An 18,574-nucleotide genomic window follows, 5' to 3' on the forward strand; every position below is an offset into this window, starting at 1 on the left:
GGTGTCCGTGTGTGGACGGGACTCCAGGTCCATTCATGGGGTCAGGAACTGCTCCATGAGCTTCCATGGGGTCAGGAACTGCTCCAGGTCCATCCGTAGGGTCAGGAGCTGCTCCACGTCCATCTGATGCCTTGTGAAGGCTGACCTAGAACAGAGACTGTTGCCGTTACGGCGTGGCGACCTGGTTCGGGAGGTCCGGCACGGTGACCCAAGGCCCAGGGTCACTCGGTCCAATGCTACATACACCAATGTGGTGGACAGCAAATGGCGTTTATTGAGGGGTCTCAGGGGTATTTATGGCTTGGGCAGTCTGTGTCACTTCCCTCTGCTCACGTCCGGCTGGGTGTGGCCGAGTACGGAGCAAAGGTCAGACTGCAGGGTGAGGGGGGCCTTCTTATCTACCCGTACAGCCCGAGATCTTCCGCACGCAGATCCCTAGCTCTCCACATTTCCCCCCCCCGCTCATGATTAGTAAAAATCTTATAAAATTATAAAATGTAAAGGTTACAAAATTTCATGGGTTAGTAGAATTAGCGTAAAATCGTAAGTTTGTTAGTAAGTGGCGCGTCTTAAAGTAATTGTCGGCGCTCGAGAAACAAAATGTTAGCCGTTTCCAAACGCCTTTTAACAAATTGCACCAGTTTGTTTAATATGCAGGGCCCGAAGATTAGGGTTAGTAAGATTATAGTGACTGGGCCTATTAGGGTAGAAATCAGGGTGGTGAGCCATGGAGATCAATTGAACCAGGATTCGAACCAGCCCTGTTGAGCTTCTCTATCTGTTTTCCATAGGTTTAGCCGATTTCTCAGTTCGGCCATGGAGTCTCTGACGACTCCGGTGTGGTCTGCATAAAAGCAGCATTCCTCTTTCAAGGCAGCACACAGGCCCCCTTGCTGCATGAACAAGAGGTCCAGTCCTCTCCTGTTTTGGAGGACAACCTCTGAGAGTGAGGAAAGGGATTTTTCCAGGGAAGAGATGGATTTCTCGATCCTTTGCAAGTCCTCGTCGACTGTCATCTGCAGTTGTGCCAGTCCCTGATGTTGTGTTGCAAGGGCCGAGATGCCTGTGGCAGCGCCGGTAGCTCTTAAACCGAGGAGCATTGCGATGGTGACGCCTGTTATCACTTCTCGTTTGTAGAGCCGGTTGGGTTCTTTGAACAAGCGGTACACCTCTTCTTCTTGGTGATACAGGACTCTGGGGACAATTAGAACTTGGACACAAAAGTCAGTAGAATGGTCGAATTTGTCAAGGAGTACACATGGGCTTACCCCGGATCTGTGACAGACCCACATTCCCGATGCAGCTGGGATCACCCACTGGAACTTCCCTCCCTTCCCATCTGCTTTGCCAAGGTTGCATTGCCAAAGCATTTGCCCTGGCCCGTAACCTGACTTAGGGTGATACCTCTCCGAGGGGTGTCCCATCTGCATTGGCGTGGATTGTTTGACTTCATTCTATAACCTGTGCAAGTGTGCTGTTTCAAGCCTCCGGGCATAAGCGCATACCCATCTCCGTCATATTTTGGTTCGATACAGCCGTGTGGAGTGCACTTAATTTGCAGGAACTTATCCGGCTGTTGAGGTGTCCATCTATTGCTTATCACAATAGTTTCACACCCCCAATATCCACAATATCCATGCCCTGGGTAATTACAATAACTTTTTCCTGGGTTGGAAGCAGGGCACCGGTACATCCCAAATACTGTTGTCTCCTGAAATCTGGGGTGCCCTGTATGCATGGGAAAAATGTCTTTTAACCTGAACTCGAAAGATGGGATGTCGGCTGTAACAATTTCTTTGATGACCCCCTCACCTGAGAGATGGCGTAGAACCCACCTGAATGGCTGGTGAGGGTAATGTTTTGTGTCTGCTTGTCCTCCGCCTACTAACCCTAGAAACAAGATTACACAGAGATACCGTTGCTGCTTTAATTTTGATGGCGTGAGCTTCTCAGGTGATGTCGGGTTGCTCGATGGCCTCTCTCTCTTTCCCAGTAGTGGGGCATATGAGTTTCGGGGACGTCCAATGATCCAGTCCTGCAAACAAAGTCTCACAATTCTCATGAGTTTCCCTATGAAGGTCTGGTTTGATAGATTTGAGTGGACACCATTTAATGTCCCCGTCCTTTTTAACGGCCGCATATCCCCGCCCCGTGAGCACTAATCTCCAACCCTGTTCCCACTCCCCTAGTTCATTTTTGATCACCACCCGTGGGCCTTCCTCTAGCGCCCGAGTGGCCCAGTGTCTCTGAGCAGGACTGTTTGTTTCGTCCCCCCTAGGGAATTGATTTAACGCTAGCAGCGCAGTTGCCAGCATGCGCGCCTGGTCACCCGGGGGAATGGCATTGGTGAAGCCTTCTGCCTTTGCTAGCACTTCCAGCTTAGTTTTCAGAGTCTGGTTTGCTCTTTCGACGATGGCTTGCCCAGTGCTGTTGTATGGGATGCCATGCACCAAGGCGATGTTCCATTTCGAGGCGAATGCTTGGACTACCTTTGAGATGAAGTTTGGGCCGTTATCTGTTTTGATCTGTTTTGGAACTCCAAGCCATGCCATGGCTGTTAGCCAATGTTGGATGGTCGCTTTGGAATCAGTCTTGAGATGCTGTGTGGCCACAATGATGCCGCTGTACATATCTACGGTAACCGCGAGCCACGCTCGGGGTTTCAACAGCTGGCATTGTGTAAAGTCTGTTTGCCATATTTCTGAGGCTTTGAGGCCTCTGGGGTTGACGCCACTCGACCACAGTGGCGACTTCTGGCAGTGGGGGCACGTAGCGACGACGTGCTTTGCGTCCATGGTAGAAATCCCGCACCTTTTCGCAAGCGCTTTAGCTCCGATGTGAAGGGATTCGTGCAACTGACGAGCTTCTTTCAGTGTCCATACGCCCTTTGCGGCGGCGTCAGCCTTGTCGTTGCCTATTTGGTAGAATCCTTTGACCGGGTCGTGGCTGTTGACGTGGATGACTGATATGGTGCCTTTCCGTGAATAGAGTGCTTCCTCCAGCATCGTTGCCACTGTGGACACTGACACACCTGGTCCGGACATGGCTAGGCAGAGCTTGGCCACAAATATGGAATCAGTCACAATGTTAAGGTGTTCTTCTGGGAACAGTCCGCACGCTAGCACTACAGCTGCTGCTTCAAGCTGTTGGACTGAAAGCGTGGGGTCGGTTGCCTTGACACATTGCCACTGTTCTCCTGACTGCCATACTGCCGCCGCGGTGGAGGTCTGCGATGATGCGTCCGTGAAGATGGTTGGTCCCGCCCGCGGTCGGTCAAGTACTTTTGGTGGGAGGTCGATATCAATGACCGTGAGCAGCCGAGTCCAAGGGAGTTTTTCCGCGTAGCGAATCTCTCCTCCAAAGCCTGTAAGGGCCATGGCTAGATATTCCGATATTGTTGTTGACTGCGCAGAGAGCTGTTTGCGGAGAGGCAAGCTTATCCTGGAAGGTTCGATGCCCAGATGTCTTAGGGCGAGTTTCCTGCCTTTCATGATGAGGCTGCAGAGGCACTCGACTCCCGGGGAAAAGGCACGCGACAGTTTCCCCAAGACCACCCATAGTATTGGTTGGGCCTTGTCGGGGGGTCCTTGGGCTAAGGCTCCCACTCCCCCCTTTTTTGTAAAGTGGACATACAGATCGACTGGAGCACTTGAGTCCCATCTGGTGAGCATGCTCTCTGACATCTGACGTTCGATGAAGTTGAGCGAGCCTACCGCTTCTGGTGTCAGGGTTTTTTGCTCCCATGGGTTCTTCCCTTTCAAGAGGTCATTCAGAGGGTCCATGACCTCGGGAGGAATCAGGATGATGTTGCGGAGCCACTGTAAGGACCCTACCAGCTGTTGCATGTCGTGGAGCGTCTTGATGTCTCGGCGGATTTTCATCTGGGGAGGAGTTATGTAGGAGCTTGTGATTCCCACTCCTAGGAAGGTCACGCACGGTCCCTTTTTATTTTTGCACTCGCTACCTCAAAGCCATTTGTCCTTAAGGTCTCGGAGATGGTAGACACCAGCTGGTCCACTTGTCTCGTGGATGGTGCGGCGATCAGGATGTCGTCCATGTACTGCACAATGGTTACAGTCGGATTTCTCTGCCGGACTGGTGCTAGCACTCGGTCCACGGTGATCTGGCAGATAGTCGGGGAGTTGAGCATTCCTTGTGGAAGCATCCTCCATTGGAAGCGTAGGTTGGGCCGCTGGCTGTTTGGGAAGACGATGGAGAAGGCGAAACGCTCCTTGTCGTCTTCGTGCAGGGGAATAGAAAGGAAGCAGTCTTTGATGTCGAGCACTGCACAGGGTTGTCCTTTCGGTATCACAGAGTTCATGGGCAGCGAAGCTTGCACAGGGCCCATAGGCTGGATTCTCTTGTTCACTTCTCGCAAGTCGTGCAGGAGTCGAAAGCCTTCACCAGACCGCTTAGGTATTACGAAGATCGGAGTGTTCCATGGACTCGTGGAGGGTTCTATATGATTCTTGTGTAATTCACGGCTAACTAACTCAATGAGGGCAGTCATTCGAGGCGTTGACAAGGGCCACTGTTCAACCCACACTGGGTCGGCTGATTTCCAAGTCAGCTTGATGGGCAATGGCGGGTACGCGACAGTGGCCCTTAGAATAAATTTGTCAGCCTAACATCCAGCAGGGCTAGGGCATCCCTCCCTAGCAAGGGTGGGCAGTCCGACATCACATATGCAGTGAGGGTGATAGTTCTTCCCGGTCCTCTCTCGGTGCAGAGGGTTATTGCCACTGGTTGGGTGCTCTTGTGGGCTCGGGACAGCCCTCCAGCTCCGCCCACCATGGGGGCTACTTCTAGCTTCCCTGGTCGAGGCCAATGTATGTCTGGGATGACGGTGACATCTGACCCTGTGTCCACCCAAAAGGGAAGGCAGATGGCCGAGTCATCGGAGCTGTTGTGGAGACGACACACTGCCCACACGATCAGTGGGTGTTTCCCCACCTTCGCGGCGAAGGCCACCCATGGGTCCCGTTCCCATGCTTTCATGGCCAAAGCCACCCAGGGGCCTCGGCCCCAGGGAGCGGTTCTTGGTATTCCTGAGGTGCAGATGGGTTCGATTGAGCCATTGGCTGGGCGACAAAGTTGGTCATTCCCTGAGGGGGTGGAGGTGGTGGGCATGAAAGCCCTGTGCCCCATTGGGGGTTGCTGTAGCTGGGCCGCTGCATGTTCCAGGTGGGAGGAGGCTGGATACGGCCCGGCTGCCCCCTCCCTCTCCCGTTTCCCTGATGCCTGGATCTGCATTCCTTAGCTAAATGCCCTTTCTTTCCACATGCCCAGCATGGTCCCCTAGGTCTCCCCTGGCGTGGTGGAGCAGCTGCTGGTGGGCGCCCTGACTGGGGGCAGTTTATTGCCACGTGCCCAGCTTGGCCACACTTAAAGCATGCCATGACACTCGTTATTGCAGTGTGAACTGCTGCTTGAATGGGAGCTAGGTGTTCTTCCTTTGCAACGTGTCTGATCACGGCAGCTAGATTAGACCCTTGCGGCAGTGATCTTAAAATGTCCTTGGTGGCTGAGTTGCATTGCTGGCGTAGGCACTCTGCCAGCACAGGACCCTTTGCCTCTGAGGGTAATGTTGAGGAGTCCAAGGCAGCCTGTAAACGATCCACAAACTGAGTGAAGCTTTCACTCTCACTCTGCTTTATTGTGGACCAAGGCGACGGTTTGGCTATTACTTTGGAAGCAACACGGATGGCTTCTCGGGCAGCACGGGTTGTTGTCATAACCTCATGTGCCCGCAAGCCCTCAGCCTGTGCCTGAGGGGTGATCATTGTAGGGTCTGTGCCCATTAGCCTCTGTATGCTGGAGCCGTGCAGTGGATGGTCTGCCCCTGTTACCAGGGCCAGCTGCTTAATACAGTTATCCTTCCATTCCTGCTTAAAAACGATCATCCCTGCCCCATCAAAAATCATTCTGCAAGTCTGCTTAATATCAAAAGGTAACATGTCATCCCCTCCAAAAATGCTGTCAATGAGTGTGGAAACCATGGCAGAATTAATTCCCCTATCTGCAATTGCTTTAGTAATTGCCTGCACGTCTTTCGGGTTTACCGGGGAATAGGTCCTTTGATTCCCGCCGGCTCCCCCCACCCAAACGGGGAACACCAGTTTCACCGACGGGGTCCATTCAGCACACGCTATTTTTATTTTCCGCCAGTCTGTAAGCGGAGTTCGATCTTTCTCCGATATCCCTTTCACCCATGCAGGAGCGCTGTGGCTAGTGACCTTGTATGCCGCTGCTCTCCTTCTGTTAAAACCCGAATCCGAGTCGGAACTCCCCGATCCCCTCTCGAGCTCGGAGCTCGAGTCCGAGTCCGAGCCGGAAGTCGACTGCCCGGACGTTTCCGGGCTGCTCTGCCTTTTTCTCGGGCTCCGACCCCGCCCCTTCTTGCGGGGGTCGGGCCGTTCCCTCCCCCTGGGGTCCCCCCGCCTCCTACTGGGGGAGGTCCTTGCCCTATAAGGACCTAAAGTGAACTGAGCGCTCTGATTGGCCTTACGCTCCTCCGCGGGGGCCGCCCCGTCCCCCCGCTCGCCCGCGCATGCGTTGTTAAGCAGGCTGACTGCATTTCCGCCCCCCGTGTTTCCCTTTCCGCCCTGAACACGTGGTTCGGCGCCATTTTCAAATGCATACGGAGGGGGTGCGCTTTTATCCACCCCTTCGGGGTCCGGCAATTTCGCCGCCTCCCGCGCTTCCTCCGTTAACCCCCGCCAAAACGCCCCCGTGCGTTCCCCCCCCTCTGATGGTGAAGCGGTCTGCTCGGGGGAATCCAGCGTTCGCGGTTCCGCGGTGCCGATCTGATCGAAGCCCTCCGTGGTTTGCGTTGCTGCGCCCACCCCCAACTGCGGCGTGGCTAATAACCAAGCCTGCGTGGCTTTCCAGGTCTCCTGCTGTTCTCTAGCTTTCTGCAGAGCCTGCACGACTCTGCCCCATGACTTTAGAGCTTTCCCTGAGCCTGAGGACATAGTTTCCTCAGCTAAAACCTTTGTACAAGTATCCCATATCTCCGAATGGAGAATATCCACCGGGCTGTCTATCGCCCCCAGCTTAATAAGTCTCAGTATAGCAAGACATAAATCTTTTAGCTTACAATCAATCCCCCATTGAGCGTGCATCTGAGTTACGACCTTCGCTATGGCTTCCATGGTCCACACTGGTCCGGGGGCGTCCCCCCCGCTGCACTAGGCCTGCTGTGCAGCCGCCGGTCCCCTGTCCAGGCGAAATCCCGAACTCCGGGCGCTGCAACTTTCCCGGGGTTTCGGCACCAGATGTTGCCGTTACGGCGTGGCGACCTGGTTCGGGAGGTCCGGCACGGTGACCCAAGGCCCAGGGTCACTCAGTCCAATGCTACATACACCAATGTGGTGGACAGCAAATGGCGTTTATTGAGGGGTCTCAGGGGTATTTATGGCTTGGGCAGTCTGTGTCACTTCCCTCTGCTCACGTCCGGCTGGGTGTGGCCGAGTACGTAGCAAAGGTCAGACTGCAGGGTGAGGGGGGCCTTCTTATCTACCCGTACAGCCCGAGATCTTCCGCACGCAGATCCCTAGCTCTCCACAGACTGGACGCAGCTAAAGAATAAAAATAGGTATTTATTAAGAGGCCTCAATGGATCCACGCTGGGCACCACAACCCAAAGTGGCCACAAAAACGGACAACTGGTCACAGGGTCTTACACTTTTATAAGTGTTGTTCCATTAGCATATTGGAGCTAATTGTCCAATTACAGCTTTAGGCCATGAAGGCCCATCCTTCTTGTTTTCTCTCTTCGGTCCACCGTTGTTTATGCTCTTGGGCCTGAGATCTGGATTATAATAAAGCCTCTATTCTGGCCTTATTATCGAGCAGTGCAAGATGGCCCAGGAGCCCTGTCCTCAGGGAGAGAGGGTGCCCGAAAGCTAGGCTAGCTCGTGGCCCTTGCCGCAGGCTACCCCCTTAGCAAGTTTGGTGATTGCCAGCTCTATAGTGGTATCAGTTCTCTTAGGATATCAGCTCTTAGCTTGCTAGGTAGGAAGCCTTTGGCTTGAGGCTGCAGCAGATGGTTGAGAGAGGAGAAGGAGCGCCCTGGTGTTCCACAGCGACGGTTTATTGAAGGGAGGCTGTGAAGGTTCCAGCAGCAGCTCTTCTTCTCCCAAATGGGCTAAAGTAGGCCCCTTTTATAGGGTTAAGGGGGATCCAAACTTGACCATTAGTAAGGGTTAGGTAAGATGGCCTATAGGGTTACAGAGATAAGCTTTGGGGCAGGGGTCAGAGAGACAGGAACTTATTTTGCTGTCTCATCATGACTCAGCAGTTCCTACTGTTCAATTCTCCATGGAGCCTTACCGAGCTCCATGGGGTTTGCTACACTGGATCATTTGTCCTTGGTCCCCAGCTAGAGAAGGAATTGTTTTGTCTCCCTATTCTGTGAAGAGAGCTTAGTACCCCCTAATATGAAGCCTAGACTTAAACACTAAAGCAGAACAGAATCTGAAAAATATAAAAGCTAAAACCTGAGGCATCATTTCCCCCCATTAGAGGCTCGACAAGGCCTTTACCTTGTGCAGTCTCTACTCAAAATATTTACTAATGATAGGTATTTAATAACAGATGAGTATCTAACAATAATAAACAATTATCAATACAAACATCTAATAATAAACAGATACATATCTAACAGTAAATGTCTAACAACAGTTATGTCTTGCACAGTCAGTTATCCTGCAAAGAAGAATAATGATTATTTTGAACAGTTCTTTGGGCATAGAAGAGGAATAATTTAAACCAGGTTTTCATCTGCATTAGTCTCGGTCTTTACAGTTGTTTCAGGAGCAGAAGCTTTCTTAACTCTGGAGTAGTGAATCCAGGGTCCTTTGCCAGCGACTTTGACTGCAGTGAGGGTGGTCAGCAGACCTTGGAATGGTCCTCTCCACCTGGCTTGTAGAGGATCACTGTCCCACCACTTAACATAGACCCAGCCCCCAGGTTGGAAGGGATGTGCAGGTGTGTCCAGTCCCATGGGTCTGGATAGCACGATGTAATTCTGGAGCTTCTGCAAAGTGAAACCTAAAGCCATTAGATATTTCTGCAAATCAAGTTTTGCCTTCATGTGAATTTCACCTGGAATATGTGGAATCTGGTATGGCCTGCCGCACAGTATTTCATAGGGACTGATGTTATCCCTTCGCCTTGGTTGAATGCAAATTCTTAGTAAAGCTATAGGCAAGGCCTGAACCCATCTCAGGGATGTTTCCTGACAAATTTTGCTAATTTTTGTTTTGAGAGTCCCATTCATACGTTCAACTTTACCACTCTCTTGGGGTCTATAAGGTGTATGCAGATCCCAAGAAATTCCCAAAATCCAGCTAACTTCCTTAACCACTGCTGTAACAAAGTGAGGTCCCCTCCCTGATAACATTCCCAAGGGAACTCTGAACCTCAGAATGATTGAGCAAAACTTTCACCACTTCCTTGGCTGCCTTAGTGTGACAGGGGTAAGCCTCTGGCCATCCACTGAAGGTGTCAGCTAATACCAGTATGGACCGGTATCCCTCCTTGCATGGTAACTCTGCAAAATCTATCTGCCAGTAATCTCCAGGAAGATCCCCTGCTTTTGAACACAACTCTTTTCCTCATGTCAGAGTTGTTCTTACAACAGATTTCATATTTGCTCACTCCTGATTGTGCAATGTCAGTCATTCCCTTTCCTATTAATACCGTTTTTAGGTGTTTTCGAAGATTTTCAACCCCAAAATGTGTGTTTTCATGTTCCCTCTTGGCTAGCTCCTGAAGGATCAGGAGTGGGACTACAACCTGATTTGCTGGTGTGACAGCCCATCCACTCTCTGTGATCTCAGCTTTAGGGAACTTAACTAGTTTGTGGTCTCCTTGGTCATATTTTGGGGTGAAAATTCTAACAATTCAACCTCTTTTTGTGGAATTACTGCAAGAATCTGTTTTTCTGCAATCCCTCTTGCTGCTTTATCAGCAAAGCGATTTCCCAGTTCTGGAGTGGTTTTCCCTTTTTGGTGACCTTTACCATTTAGGTGACCTTTATACCATTTGGTGACCATGATAGCTACTTCGGTTTCTTAATGCCCTCTAAGAGGGTGAGTATTTGTTCAGCATGTTTGATTTGATTACCTTGTCCGTTCAGGAATCCTCTTTCGTTGCAGATGGCTCCATGGGCACGGACAACACTAAAGCATATTTAGAGTCAGTCCATACATTTACCTTCTTTTCTTCGCTCAGACCTAGCGCTCTTGTCAGTGCAATCAGTTCAGCTTTCTGTGATGATACATCTGCTGGCAGGGCCTTTGCCTTGATGCCCTTGCGCTGTGTAGTCACTTCATAGCCTGTCATCCGTTTGCCATTTTTCATGAAGCTGCTCCCATCTGTAAAAAGTTCCCAATCTGGATTCTTCAGGGGCACATCTTTTAGGTCTGATTGGCTGGAATAGGCTTCTTCGATAGTCTGTAAACAATCATGTTCAGGCTTACGATCAATTAAGGTGGAGGACAGAAACATGGCAGGGTTAACAACAGAAGTGGTTTTCAAGGCAGCATCATCCTGCTCTAATAACAGTGATTGGTATTTAAGCATCTGGTTACCAGAGAACCAATGCCCCCTCTTTTGTTCAAGTACAACTGTTACTGCATGGGGTACATACACTACAATGTGTCACCCCAGGGTGAGTTTTCAGGCTTCCTGGATCACGATGATAGTGGCTGCCACAGCCTTCAGGTACCCTGGCCAGCCTTGGGCTACATTGTCTAGCTGTTTAGAAAAGTAGCCACAGCCTTCTGTTGGTTACCGAGGCACCGTGCTAGTACCCCCAAAGTCCTATTCAGTCTCTCATATGTAAAAAGTTCAACAGGTTTAGTTAAGTCTGGCAGTCCCAATGCCGGAGCCGACATCAGAGAGTGTTTCAGCTGTTTAAAAGCTGCTCTGGTGTTTTCAGTCCATATGATAATTTCTCTCTTAGCTGTTTTTAATGCTCCATGTAGGGGTTTTACCAGCAGTCCATAATTTGCTATCCATAATCGACACCACCCTACCATTCCCAGGAAAGCTTGCATCTCTCTCATGGTATGGGGCTCTGAGAGTCAACAGATGGCTTCTTTCCATTCTTTGCTGAGCTGTTGGTGTCCATGGAAGATCTCAAGCCCCAAGTAAACTACTGCTTCCTTAGCAATCTGTGCTTTATCTTTAGAAACTCGCTACCCACCCAGTCCTAAGAGGTTTAATAAACTTACGGTAAGTTGTACACAGTTGTCTCTGGTTCTGGCTGCAATCAGGATGTCATCCATGTACTTAAGAACAACTCCTTCTGGTTCCTGTCTTCTCCAGTCTTCTAATTCCTTTGCTAGTTGGTTTCTAAATATTGTGAGGCTGGTTTTGAACTCTCGTGGTAAAACTGCCCACGTAAGTTGACTTTTTCTCCCTGTCTTGGGATTTTCCCACTCAAAAGCAAAAACCTCTTGGCTGTCTTCGTGCACTGGAATGCAGAAAAAGGAATCCTTCAGGTCTACAACACTAAACCACCCTAATTCATCTGTCAATGTGGTCAAAAGGGTGTAAGGATTGGCTACTACTGGCTGTATGTCTTCTGTGATTTTGTTAATTGCTCTTAAATCTTGTACTAATCGATAATTCCAAACATCTGCCTTTTTAACAGCTAATATGAGGGTGTTGTTGAACTTGGACTCATATTGTACTAATAAACCATCTTGTAGGAATTCTTCAATTACAGATACCAGTTCCTTATGGTTCTGTACTTTCAAAGAGTAATTTTTTTTGCCTTACTGGCATAGTTCCTGGTTTGAGCGTAATACTCACTGGTTCTGCTCATTTGGATCTTCCTAGGATATCACTGGCCCACATTATTGGATTTACCGCATTTTCAACTTCAGCAGGGATTTCACTGCATTTTTCCTGTATAAAAAGTGCAGCAACTTGGACAAATGTAGATTCAGGAATTACAACTTGTACACCCTTCCCTTTTAAAAATTTAATTTCTGCTTCCAATTTTTTTAGCAAGTCCCTCTCCAGCAATGGTTTAGAGGAGTTAGGCATATAGAGGAATTGATGGGTAACCCAATGCTTCCCCAGTTTAAATTTTAAAGGTTGGAAAAAAGGCCGTGTTTCGCTTACCCTGGTTGCCCCAACAATATGTACAGTATTGTGACTCAGTTTCCCTTCTAAGGAATATGCTGCTCCAGTGTCTACAGAAACTCAATTGTCGCAGTGAGGGAAACTTGGACGCTCAATATGAGTGTTTAGCAAGCTTCGTTTATTGAAGAGAGCATCAGACTTTTATGCACAACAAGTAATAAGCTCATACATATTCTGCAAGCTAAGCAATCTATTGGCTATACTACAATATCAGCTCTTCCTCATACCTTAGGGATTACATCTTTCTTTTCTCATGTCTCTCTCACTGCTTGTTATTGTACCACAGCCATGCTCAAGGACACAGTGTTTTGCAGGTGCAGGGACCCAGATTAGCTGCATCCTCCGATTCTTGGTCCAGAACGTGGCCCCTGTCACATAGCCATTCCTCCACACTCAATGTCATCTTTCCCCAGTTTAGCTATAACCGAGGGCTCTCCTGGGGGGCTAGCCCTCAGACCCCATCACTCAGAGCCTGAGCTGCTTGAGGTTTGTACAACTGGCAGTTGGGGGATTGACGATTTTTCTTTCAACACTGGAGAGTCCTTTTTCCAATGCCCCCATTTCTTACAGTACGCACATTTGTTCTTCTCCGTAGGGGAAACTTTCTTTGATGATTTTCCTGAGTTGCCTTCTTACTAGGTTGGGATTTAACTCTTTCAGTTGGACCCCTATCTCAAAACACCTTCCAGGCAACCTCTAGCAGTTTATCCATATCTCAAACTCCCTCTTTTACAGCTTTCTTCTTATATCATTTGAAGCCTGACCCATAAACGACAAAACCAGATGTGCTTTACCACCAGCTGAATTCAGGATCTAGATCAGTATATTTGATGGCAGGTTTTCTTAACCTGTTTAAAAAAATCAGTGGGTGATTCATCATAATTTTGCCTCGCTTCATAAAGCTTTGATGAATTTATAGTTTTAGGGACACCATGTTCCAACCCATATACCACAAGGCTTTGGTATTGTTTTAACCTTGCCATATGTTCTGGTATATTTGGATCCCACCCAGGATTCTCAAGGGGGAATATCTGAGTGACAGTGCCTTGAAGCAGTCCACTGGCTATGCTCCCCTCCACAGGTGTTGTGATGGCTTTATTGACCATTCGTCTCTCGGTGGGATCAAGTAATGTGTCTAACATAGAGTTCAGATCAGCCTAGTCAGGATTTTGTGAGTTAATAGTCCATTCTACTAATTTTGCCACTTTATCTGGGTCCTCTTTATATTTCCCACAGTAGTTTTCCACTGCTCTAACTCTATAAGGGAGTATGGGAGTATTCACATATATCAGCCCCTGATTGCCAACAGCTTGTCATAATGGGGCTTGCAAAGTTGTTTTTTTTTTCCTTTTTCATCTAGTACGGTGGGCAATTGGGCTACATTCTCTGATGGCTTCTCTTGCTATTTTTCCCCTCCTTCACCTGTTTAAGGCAGCAATGATCTCATCCATTTCATCATCCTTTTCTTCATCTTCAGAGCCATTTGAGCAAGAGCTGTCTGACTCTGTTGCAACCAGTGGTCTAGCTTGGCTGGTCCCAGTCCTAGAAAGCATCACACAGGACCTACTCTGACGCAGCTCCCAGGCTGTGTGTCTGCCATCTTCGATGATGTCATCTCCTGAGGCAGCTCCCTGGCCTTTGGGGTCACTGGAGTAACTCAGAGGACTGAGAACAGAGGAAGCACCACTCCCTCTATGGGAGGTTCCCTCTCCGCCCTCCTTGTAAAAGGCCCTGGCCCCTGGCTCTCCTCTTAGGGTGGTGAAGGAGGCAGTGGTGGTGTCCACTGCTGCCAAGGCCTGTGTCTTGGTTTGAAAAGACAGGTGTCTGCCAAGGAAGGCAGGAGCCTCCCCTGAAATGGAAAATGTAAACCCCCTACCTCCAAATTGTTATAATTTTGAAATTAAGGGGCTCTCAGGCAAAGATATGAGAGTAGGAATAACTGTTCTTTATTAGAAAAAATAAAAATATATAAAAAAATGCTGTAATACAAAACAACACTGATAGAGTCAGAATACAACGTGACACCCTGTGGATCAGAGTGTTGGCAGCAGTACCATTAAATGGTGGCTGCAGTCCTCCTGCAGTGACAGGTGTGGTTCTGTTGAAGCAGCAATCCTGTAGAAGGGTGTAGTTTTTCTCTCATGGTCCACTGGTGGTGTTGATGGACCTGGTTTTCCTGCAGGAATCCAGTGGAGAAGACTGCTGCTCCTCTGGGAATCCAGTGAAGAAGGCTGCCCTGGTGTCCTAAAATCTCAGATTATATCCAGGAAGGAATGCTTGGCTCCTCCCCCTGAGCGGAGCATTTCCCAATGGGATGATGTAATTTTTATCAGTCCTGCAGTGAGAGTCAATGGCCCATTTACAGGAGATATTTCCCAGAGGGAGGATGGGTTTGTGGAAGAGATAAAGAAACATGCCCAATTAACAGAAGATAATTGTCACACCTCTAACAGATGGCAAATAGAATAGACACTTATCTTGCAATCCAGGACATTATCCACCCCTTATTCTATTTCCACCTGCATCACAATGAAACCTTACACGCAGTTCTCACTTAGGACTGGGTTTCCCTGTGGTACACAACAGGCATCTTTCTGCATTACCCACCAAGTGTAACCAGGTCCTTGAGCAAAAACAGTCCCATGGATGGGTTTGCCTTTGCCAGAGGTGGGACTAATCCAAACAGTCTTTCCTAAAATACCTTTCATGTGTACAACAGGTACTTTATCCCCATCCACTCTGTGCAGGGGTTCAGACTGGGCAGGACCAGCTCGATTGATGGACCCTCTGGTGTTGACCATCCAGGTGGCTTTTGCTAAGTTCATTTCCCAATTTCTGAAGGCGTCCTTGCCAAGTGCCTTCAGGGTAGTCTTAAGTAGTCTGTTACACTGTTCAACATTCCTGGCAGCTGGTGCATGAGAGGGGATATGGTATATCCATTCAATACCATGTTCTCTGGCCCAGGTGTTTATAAGGCCATTCTTGAAATGGGTCCCGTTGTCCAACTCAGTTCTCTCAGGGGTGCCATGTCTCCACAGGATTTGTTTTTCCAGGCCCAGGATGGTGTTCTGGGCAGTGGCGTGAGGCACAGGGTAGGTCTCCAGCCATCCAATGGTGGCTTCCACCATGGTCAGCACGTAGCGCTTGCCTTGTCATGTCTGGGGCAGTGTGATGGAGTCAATCTGCCAGGCCTCCCCATACTTTGGACCATTGCCCACCATACCACAGGGGCTTCCACCTGCTTGGCCTGTTTGATGGCAGTACACGTCTCACAGTCATGGATAACCAGTGAAATACTGTCCATGGTTAGATCCACCCCTCGGTCTCATGCCTGCTTATAGGTGGCATCACTACCCTGATGGTCTGAGGCATCATGGGCCCATCGAGCTAGGAACAACTCCCACTTATGTTGCCAATCTAAGTCTGTCTTTGACACCTCTATCTTTGCAGCCTTACCTATCTGTTCATTGTTTTGGTGTTCCTCATTAGCCCAGTTCTTGAGAACATGGACATCTACATCACAGACTTTCACAGGTAGCTTCTCCACCCGACTGGCAATGTCTTTCCACTCATCAGCAGCCCAGATTGGCCCTTGCTTGCCTTCTGATGAAATCCTCTCTTCAATTCTTTTAATATAGTTTTAATATATCATTTTCTTTTAAGAAAATATATATCATAAATAATAAATCAGCCTTCTGAAACATGGAGTCAAGATTCTCGTCTCTTCCCTCGTCCTGGGAACCCTGCAAACACCAGCGCACTTTGGGCCTGAGGGCCAATGGGCAGAGGGAACAAGGGTGGTGCAAAGGCGGGACAAAAGGGCAACAACCAACTGGGATTCAGGGGAGGAGCTGCAGGGAATGGGAACCAATAGGAAAGTGGGAGTGGGGAACATTCTAGAACTGGGGAGGAGAACAAGGATGATGTAACTTGGGTCATCAACATGTAAGGTATATGATGCCACTAGGACACACACCAGGGGACAATGTCACCACACCTGTGGGGACGCCGCCACCAGGACACCTCCAGTGACACCCAGCATGGGCCCACATGGCCCCTGTGGGTGACACTGACCCTTGCCCTGTCCCCAGGGGCGGTTGGGATCCCCTGAGCGCGGTGGCCCTGGGACACCCTGGTGGCTGTCACTCTCTCCTGGGCCACTTGTCACCAGCTGAACAAGTTCCCATTCTGCCCTGGTGGGTGGTGACATTCGGCTGGGACACCACAATGGTGGCAGGGGGGATGTGGTGGCAGGAACTGCATCAGGCAGCGCTATGGCAGAGATGAAGGTGCTGGTGGCACTGTGGTGGCACAGGTGGTGGCCTTGATGCTGTCCCAGTTCATGTCCCCATCCATGTTCATGTCCTCCCATGTCACCATCCATGGCTGTGTCCCCCCATGTCCCTGTCCATGGCCACTTCCAACTCAGGTCCCCACCCAGGGCTGTGTCCCCATGTTTGCCCAACCAAGCCTTAGTTCAATGTCTGTATTTTTACCCCAATTTCAGGGCTTTCAAAGGTATGAACAGAAACCTTTGTGTTTGAAGGCAAAACCAAAAGGATTTATGTGTCCCTGCCAGAAGAGCATCCAACGTGCTTGGGTGGGTGGGAAGAACCTTTTTTGGAGGGGTTTCCACCCCACTGTCTCCAAAATCATGGGTTTTGCCCCAGTCTGACCTGATTTGGTTGTGGAAGATGCCTGTGGGGCAGAGAGAATTAAAATGATGGATTTGTATTGGAGAAGACCTCCAAGGCCATCCAGTGTTACTTGATGCCACCAGGAAGACGCAAGAAGTGAGATTTTTCTGGGGTCAGAAGTCGACAAATATGCTCGATGTTCTATAGGACACGAAACAACATGAGTGCACACACCACTGCTCTCAAGGGGAAAAAAGGGAAGTTTATTTTCTGACTCCAACATGTATAGTTTTCCAAAAATGACAGTGGACTGGAGGGTGACAGTGCCACCTCTCCAATGACACCGGACAAACCAACAGTCCATCAAATTTCTTCTCCTCCATAAAAGAATGCAAAACAATAAGTTATTTACAGGAAGTGTGTGAGAAAGTTTGCTACAAGAATGTAAACATCAGAAGGCTTAGAAAAATCTTTAAAAGTCAGGGCGACAGCTCTCCACAATGGATTTCTGATGTTGGTCTGTGGATGTGTCCAGGTGCTCATAGGGAGCCAGGAGCCAGCCAGGTGTCTTCCTAACACAAATCAGCAGCACCACGGATCACCAGGGCTCTGCCCAACGGGGTCACTGGGGATCATCCAGTGCTGATCCTCCAATGATGGATGGAGCTGTGGAGCTGGAACAGCACACAAAGCTCTTCCCGCCCTGGGAGCACTCCCACAGCTTCCCTCAGTGCTGGCTGTGTTGGTGCTGGGTCAAGGCTGACCTCTAGGAAAAGCTCTTCCCACACCAGGCACTACTCCTAGGGCCTCTCCCCGCTGTGGATGCGCTGGTGGGCACTCAGGTGGGAGCTCGTCCTGAAGCTCTTCCCACACTCCCCACACTCGTAGGGCCGTTCCCCGTGTGGCTCCTCTGGTAGGCAGACACTTCATAGCTGGTCTTGAAGCTCTTCCCACACTGGGGACACTCGTAGGGCCTCTCTCCAGTGTGGATGTGCTGGCGCCTGATGAGGGTGGAGTTCTCCCTGAAGCCCTTCTTGCAGTCAGGGCAGCGGAAGGGCCTCTCCTCTGTGTGAGTGCACTGATGCTGGAGGAGATTGGAGGTGGTCTTAAACCTCTTCCTGCATTTATCACACTTGTAGGGCCTCTCCCCAGTGTGAATCTTGTGGTGGTGGATCAGGCTGGAGTTGTAGGCGAAGCTCTTCCCACACTCCCCACACTCGTAGGGTTGTTCCTTCGTATGGCTGCTCTGGTGGTTGGACCTCAAACTGAAGGTCTTCCCACACCTGGGACACTCGTAGGGCCTCTCCCTGGAGTGGATGAGCTGGTGCCTGAGGAGGCTGCACTTGTCCCTGAAGCCCTTCCTGCAGTCGGGGCAGTGGAAGGGCCTCTCCTCTGTGTGAGTGCGCTGGTGATGGAGGAGATTGGAGCTGATCTGAAACCTCTTGCTGCATTTATCACACTCGTAGGGCCGTTCCCCGTGTGGCTCCTCTGGTGGAAAATCAGGCTGGATCTGGCTCTGAAGCTCTTCCCACACTCAGGACATCCGTAGGGCCTCTCCCGGTGTGGACGCACTGGTGGCAGATCAGGTTGGAGTTGTGGCTGAAGCTCTTCCCACACTGCCCACACTCATAGAGCCTCTCCCTGGTGTGGATTCCCATGTGGGAGTTCAGGCGGGAGCTCCACCTGAAGCTCTTCCCACACTGCCCACACTCGTAGGGCCATTCCTCTGAGTGGATTCTCCAATGGTTGATCAGGGACGATCTCCACCTGAAGCT

The 18,574-nt window shown here is 49.9% G+C and overlaps 1 protein-coding gene across 1 annotated transcript; it reads right to left on the reverse strand.

The window, feature by feature from the left end:
* Positions 1-17,041: 17,041 nt before the first annotated feature.
* LOC118701343 (zinc finger protein 586-like) lies at positions 17,042-18,457 on the reverse strand. The gene is made up of 2 exons (XM_036405979.2): positions 18,424-18,457; positions 17,042-18,332 (listed from the first exon to the last, which is right to left on the reverse strand). The coding sequence occupies exons 1-2, from the start codon at positions 18,455-18,457 to the stop codon at positions 17,638-17,640; spliced, it is 729 nt and encodes a 242-aa protein (XP_036261872.1). The 3' UTR covers positions 17,042-17,637.
* Positions 18,458-18,574: the final 117 nt, after the last annotated feature.

The sequence above is a fragment of the Molothrus ater genome, unplaced genomic scaffold (genome assembly GCF_012460135.2).
Source record: "Molothrus ater isolate BHLD 08-10-18 breed brown headed cowbird unplaced genomic scaffold, BPBGC_Mater_1.1 matUn_MA595, whole genome shotgun sequence".
NCBI classification, from domain to species: domain Eukaryota; kingdom Metazoa; phylum Chordata; class Aves; order Passeriformes; family Icteridae; genus Molothrus; species Molothrus ater.